General features: G+C 40.8%; 1 protein-coding gene across 1 annotated transcript; it reads right to left on the bottom strand.

Annotated features, from left to right (window-relative positions):
- Window positions 1-4,163: 4,163 nt before the first annotated feature.
- On the bottom strand, window positions 4,164-5,316 carry LOC147443982 (uncharacterized). The gene has a single exon (XM_086527760.1). The coding sequence runs from the start codon at window positions 5,058-5,060 to the stop codon at window positions 4,341-4,343; it is 720 nt and encodes a 239-aa protein (XP_086383886.1). The 5' UTR covers window positions 5,061-5,316; the 3' UTR covers window positions 4,164-4,340.
- Window positions 5,317-7,400: the final 2,084 nt, after the last annotated feature.

Below are 7,400 nucleotides of genomic sequence, written 5' to 3' on the forward strand. Positions count from 1 at the left end.
ATGATCCCAACAATTCCCCCTTTTGGGTGTTGTTTCACACAATCCTCTCCAAACACATAGAGGGTGAGGCAAATACAAGTATCGCCTATTACAAAGTGTGTAAACACACAATCACAAGACTCTCCTCAAACATAAGCAAGAGGAGGGACTCACAATCTCCCCTATACGTAAAAAGGGTGGTCACAAATTAAGTGTTTTATACAAAAATGTACAATACTAATTTTCTTGTTGAATTGGAGGAATCTTGTAAAAACACACATCTACAACTTGTTGTTGTTGTGTATTTCCATGTTGTTATTGTGATCCATTGTTAGTTCATGGTTGTTCTTCATTGTTCACTTCATGTTGTTCATTTTATTGTTTTGTTGTTGATATTTGTCATTTCCTTATCACAAGTGATCGATGTTTTGATCTTCCTCACCAAAGTACCATGAAAGTTAAATTAAAAGTGCACTACTAAATCAGTAAGGGAAGGACTTATCACTTGGCATGTCCAATGACCATGTCCACTGGCTGTGTCAAATCTCATTAAAAGTGCATAATGCCAAGATATATCCATAGTGACCAAAGTAAAACCAAATTTGTCATATAAATCAACATAGTTTGCATACATTGATACAAGCAAAAATATTATCTTGGACACTAAGATTGTATACCTTTCATACAAATCAATTATCTTGGACCTACAATAACCAAATTACAAAGCATTATTGTTTGACATAGATTCCCCATCATAATTGACGTAGCCAAATGATGGTCCTCCCCTTTAATTTCTATTGCCTTAGCTAATTTTTAATAATCCCACTCCCTAATCACCACTTGCGCATGAGCATGCTCCACTACCCTTTGGTAATTGGGTGAGGAGACACTCACATTTTGCTTGTTTTTCGACTTACATTAGCTCAATAATTGAGCAATATAGTCAAAACATGATTGACCAGTTGTACATATGGCATAGAGTGGGCATCATAGGGAATATGTGCTTCCCTCATAATTTTTATCTCCATCAATTGGTTGCATGCTTCTCCTCTAGTTTTGGAGGCAGTCTCATGCTTCTCTTCAGGTGCTGCAGGATCTTTTTATTTTAACACTAGGTTGGTAACCTAATAGGACATAAAAGTTTCCTTTCATGGTTTTGAAAAAACTTCCAATCTCATAATAGAACAAATATTTTTGGAAAATCCTTTCTTGAGCTTACATTTTAAAGACCTCTATTTATGGGAAAAATGATTATCTTTGAAAATGTTTCACCCTTTGGTCATGGTAAGCCTCCAAAGTTGATGTAGTACTGCATTTCACTTAGAACAACATTTTTTTCGCTTAAATTTTTGTTCACTCCATAATTGTTGTTGAAGATCTCAACAACCTTCAGTACGACTGTTCCCCCTTGCCCATGTTGAAGTTTGTACCTTGCCACAATGGTGATGTTGGTGTCAACCATGTAGGTCATGAGTAAGAACCTATCTAAACTGATCCCATCAATAAAATAAGTTTTCTTATTGATTAATTCTTCAAACTATGTTACTTACAGTCATCCACTAGAGAGACATCTTTGAATCATTAGAGGCAATGCACAAATTATAGGCTCTTATCCATTTTTATGATATTTTCCGTTTTGTGGGTACATTACAATGTTGTGATAGTCTTAGTTGTGGATTATAGCTTATTTGGTGAAGTTGCTAAAGTCAGGCTACAAACCAACATAGACGTTGTAGGTCGAAGTTATAGAATGTGGGAGTCTATTGAAAAATATGTGTTGTAGACCGTGCTGGATGAGTTGCTTGACAAGATGACAAAACAAGTAACAATGACTGCAAGGGGGTTGGGAGCCACTACCAACATTGGAGCACTGGCATGTAGGTTGCAAAGGGTGTGCATTCTTTTTAAGATAACCTTTAGGTAGTTATGGGAAAGAGAAGAGCTATGCCCAACATGGATCTTGATTTTAAGAATAGTTTGTGAGGAATGAGATCGCATCCACAACAAATCCTACATCGAGTCTGTTTGATCTCTCTCTCTCTCTCTCTCTCTCTAGCTTCTGCCCTCTCTGTGCCTTAAATTTGATTCCCTTAAATTTTAGATTAGTGGTGCACATCACTTTTTGTATATGTGCTAAAAAATGAGATAGATGTTGTGATTGTTTTCATCTCTGTGGATGGTTCGGTTCTTTGGCGTAGTGAGTTTGAAGTGGATCCTATTAAAAAAAGTAGTAATTGGTCATGGAAGGTTTGGGTGTGTGTGTGTATCTATATATATATATATATGGTGTTTTTATGCATTAATCATATGCATGGACGTAGGGGGCATAAGGCTATTAGAAAGGTGGTATACACCAATACCGTCAAATATGTTGTTAATTGATTGTAGGCCTATCTCTATTCCCTTATATCAAAATTTGAAGATAAGAGATCGCGTCGATGAAGTGATTGAGAGTGCTCGCAAGTAGAGGAAGATTTTGGGAGCTTCATCTCTCCCTCATTACTTGATATTGTCACGGCAAGACTTATATTGATTGGAGAGTGAGTCTAGCATTGAGTTGCAACTTAGGCCCTCTAGGAATGAGGACTCAAATGGTAGTGTATGTGGTTAATGCTACCACAATATGGTAACAAATTGTGTCACACAAAGTACATTGAGATATTACTGTGTAGGTTTAGCCTTGTGAAGATTGCAAAGCTATTAATTGATATGCCTTTGGAGACAGGTATGAACCTTAGTCTTCATGATGTCGAAGACTACACTAATATCATTCTCAGCTATTAATAGGCTATTGGTTGACTCATTTTTGTATGCATTATGAGGCAATATATATTTGTTCACAATGTAGTATTATAGGTGAGTAGATTTATGCATAGCCTAGGGTCTATGCTTTAATTGAAAGGACAATAGATTTTCGAGTTCACTTTGGAGTAATAATTATTCCATCACATGGAGCAGCAAGGTGGAACGCATGATTCCTTTATTGAATACATAGTAGGCTGAGTACAAGGGTGTTGTATTGGCATCACGTGATGTAGCATGGTTACATATGCTATTTCAAGAGTACAAGGGTGTTGTATTGGCGTAAAATGATGCAGCTTGGTTACATATGCTACTTCAAGAGTACAAGGATGTTGTATTGGCGTAATATGATGCAGCTTGGTTACATATGCTACATCAAGAGTTGGGTATGTAGGTTGGGAGACAAGCTGTCATCTAACTTGAGTCCAATCTTAGTAGCATACAACTAGCACAAAATCAAGTGTTCCCTCCATGGGTGAAGCACCTACCACTTTATTAGAGATAGGGTTTGGCACTGACCTGAGGTACGTAACTACGGATGCCTTTATAATTAAGACCCTTGGAGCAGACAAGTTTCAGCATGCCTTTGAGTGATGCTCATGTAGTAGAAGAGATGGTGTTTGGCTTCCAATAGAGTGTTGAGACATCAAGGTCACCACGTCATAGTTTGCCCCGATAAATGTTGCTTACATTTATTATGATATGAGGTAAGCAAGCACGAGCATTTTTGGTAGTGATACTACTCAATCATTGAGATGACCCGTCGCTAATAATGATGACCCTTATCTTGCCAGGCTTGCCCCGTCTAAATGTGTCAACTTGATCAGTGGACGAAAGCCATGGGATAATTTGTTGACGTTGTCACTCTTGTCGCTGGTGTTGTGCAAGTAAAGTGATGCTTGGATTTGAATCCCCCATTCTCAAAATAAAAGGTGCAGCTACCATGCCCAGGCCTCGCTTCACTATACTAGTTGCCTCGGACACCACTTGGCCCGCATGTCGTCGGAGAGAAGGAAACCTTGGGGACTAGAAGGAGCCCATACAGTTTATAGCCAAAACAGTGCCAAGCTATCCTTCAGTTAGGGACTATTTAGAAGTTAGGGACTATTTAGAAGCGTGTTGCGACATTTGAACCGCTTTTTGGGTGCTGTCGTGTCACGTGGTGGATGATAATTTCAAAACCGGAGGAAAGGTCGTCCCTAACCAGCTAAACGCGGTTTAAGTGGTTTAAAAACTCAAATGTTGACGACGTCGAGGCGCACAAGGAACAAGCAGGTAACGTGATAGACGTCGAGCCAGGACTCGGTCCCAGGAGCAGCAGACGTGGCACACCTGCACACCCTCTGCGTCCGCGCCCATAAAAGGAGAAGAGCTCATCAAGTGCGGCCTCATTACATTAGCCTTATATACAGCTCTCCCGGCCTTATCATATTAGCCCAGCTCTCTCGGCCACTTACAATTCTCACCCAGCCCAGCCCTGATCGCGCCTCTGCATCACCGCAGCTACTCCTCTTAACAGTATGTCGCCCAAGCAGCTTGTGGCTGGCCTGCAGCTAGCTCTACTGCTGCTGGGGTTGGCCGCACCCCTGCCTCCAACTGTCCGCGCTGCTGACGAGGACCCTTTGCAAGACTTCTGCGTGGCCCTCAGCCCCGACGAGCTGCAGCAGCTCCAGCTCACCCTCAACATCAACGGCCTGCCCTGCAAGCCTGCCGCTGCCGTGCAATCCTTCGACTTCGCTTCCCAACTGCTCCGCAACGCCACCAACTTCACCGGAAACCTCGGCTCCGCTGTCAACCTCGTCACCGCCGCCAACTTCGGCGCCCTCAACACGCAAGGCCTTTCCATTGCCCGCATCGACTACAAGCCCCGCGGAATCAACCCGCCGCACGTGCACCCCCGTGCTACCGAAGTCCTCTTCCTCGCCCAAGGCACACTGCTCGTGGGCTTCGTCACCACCTCCACCCAACCAACCGCCAACCAGTTCTTCTACCAAACCATCTATGCTGGCGATCTCTTTGTATTTCCCCGTGGCCTCGTCCACTTCCAGTTCAACCCAGACAAATCCAAGCCTGCTCTTGCCATCGCCGCCCTCAATAGCCAAAACCCTGGTGCCTCCCAACTCGCCGTTGCCCTCTTCGCCTCCAACCCGCCTCTCCCCGAGGAGGTGCTCGAGACCACTCTTGGCATTGATGACGATGAAGTGCGCCGCCTCATCGCCAGCGTCCAAAACACCCTCAACTAGGACGCTCGGCCTGCTGCATGCTATCTCATTGTGCATGTAGCTTGGTGCATCGGCACCCCCCTACTAGTTCTTAATTAGGAATTAAAAGACCCACACGGTCAACCTCCCGACACGATACGACACTTAACCAACATTGAATTGCTTGTAGTGCCAATGGCACTTGTCTTCTAGTGTTTGTAGTTAGTCCCATGCGTCCTAACAAATTTGTATCACCTGCAAGGCATCCCCCTGAAAGGTACAATGTAATAAATAAAGAACTATGTATTCTATTCTAATTCTATAATATCATCTTCTCTTTTTGGTACTCATGCCTTCAAAATTGTACATTAGGCCATTCTCACATAATTAATTGCAAAACTTTATTGTGGCCAGCAACCAATTTTGTGCTTTGCTCATTCGTACATCATGATCATGAGTTAACCGACTGTAAGCACTTATGACATGGGTGAAAATGGTCTTGACAAAACACCGCGTGGGGGGGGGGGGGGGGGGGGGGGGGGGGGGGGGGGGGGGGGGTGTGCAATGAGGCCTCCACATGTGACCTTTGGTATGGTGCCTTGATGGAATGGACTAAGAATGTATAGGCTACAAAGGTTTTGTATGGGAATGTGGAGATGCCTATGCATGCTTTGCTTGCATTTTCAATAATATGGAGACATAATTCAATATAATCCTCTTGTCTTCATTCTTTTCTCCTTTTTTTTTGTTTTGAGAAGGGTGAGCACAACAACAATTAATTCATAACCTAAATGATTATTCTCATACATAATGGAGAGATCCATTACCTAGTTTTACATTGTTTTCTTTTCTAGCTATATAATTAAAGTACTTGACAAATAGGATGGCTTTCAACACTTGGTTGGGTAATTCGAATCTTTTCTCTCTTGTTAGACAAGCAGCTATCTAGATATGATAGTTGCTTGGTTAACACTTGGTTGGGTTGTTGAAATTGTTTATCTCTTGCAGTTAAACAAGCTACTTGGTTGGGTAATTGGAATCTTTTATCTCTTGTTAAACAAGCAACTATCAAAATTTGATACAATTGGATAGCTTCTTATCCATAAAGTTGGCTTTATGAGTTGAGAAGAAATTTATATCCTTGGGGCTATAAATTCTAGTACACCTTAAACGCTGTGCTTTGTAAACATTTTGGAAGCTGAACTATGCATATGGTGTTTTATTGTGCTAGATATGTTGTTTATTTGTTTTACACTTGTTATCATGATTTTGAGTGATAGGGAAAATTTCATATAGTATAGAGACTATTCACATAAATTTCAAATTGTGGCCTGAATATAAAACAATTGTATGCTTCTAGGTGAAAGCATGTGAACGTGTCACGCTTTTTATGCTAGTTAGCATTTTCAAGTTATCACATCTTTAGAAAGTTGGGCATCCGGTAAAATCTTTGCAAATAATATCAAAACTTGTCGGAGGTTATACATTTGGATTCCTTGTTTCAAGAGCTTTCTATCGCTATATCATACGTCATAGATCTTGGAGAAGTAGCTCATGTTATTGTACTAGTTTGCATATGTCAAAAATGTGCTAATTAACATTGTCTGGGACATGAAAAAGTGTGACACGTTAACATGCTTTCACCCTTCTTTAACATTTGCCAAATTTAGCATTGTAACTATTTTTGTCACATCATACTTATTTTTAATGCAAAGATGCTAGAACTTGTGGACATCTTTATTACCACAACATGATTTTGTCTTCACTTTTATGGCACCTAAGATCTTGTACACATTATCATACGACATGGATTTCTTTCAAGATTTGGTTGTAGTTGACACTACACCTAGGAGCACAAGTCTTTCATAATGGTATGGACGGTCATAGAATTTGTAGCCTTTAGAAGTGTCAGAATATCCAATGAAGATAAGTTTCAGACCATGAGCATCAAGCTTCGTTCGTGTCTCTTTGGGAACATGAATATAAGCAATACATCCGAAGGTTAAAAAATGAGATACAGAAGGAATTTCACCTATCCATGCTGTGATGGATATCTCACCAGAAGGAGTTGTAGTATAAAGATGATTCTGAACAAATTTCACTTATCAAGGAAAATGTTTCCTTCATTGTAATAATCTTTTCTAACTTTTGGAACATGTGTTGAGATGTGGGCTTTGTTACATTTCATGTGAAACCCCTTGCCATACCATTGCTTATAGATAATCTATGTAGATTAACCCATGATAATGTGATGTGAAAAGTCTATTCGAGCTTAAGAGATGGAATGCTTAGAATCTGTCACTCTTTTTATGTTGTGCATGTGTGTAATGTATTGCTCTCTCTCTCTCTCTCTCAGGCTCTACAAAAGAGCATGCTATGTACACACAACTATAGTGCAATAATGTATTCTGTCTTTGA

Source organism: Adiantum capillus-veneris, chromosome 13 (genome assembly GCF_014529385.1).
Source record: "Adiantum capillus-veneris isolate H3 chromosome 13, ASM1452938v2, whole genome shotgun sequence".
Taxonomy (NCBI): domain Eukaryota; kingdom Viridiplantae; phylum Streptophyta; class Polypodiopsida; order Polypodiales; family Pteridaceae; genus Adiantum; species Adiantum capillus-veneris.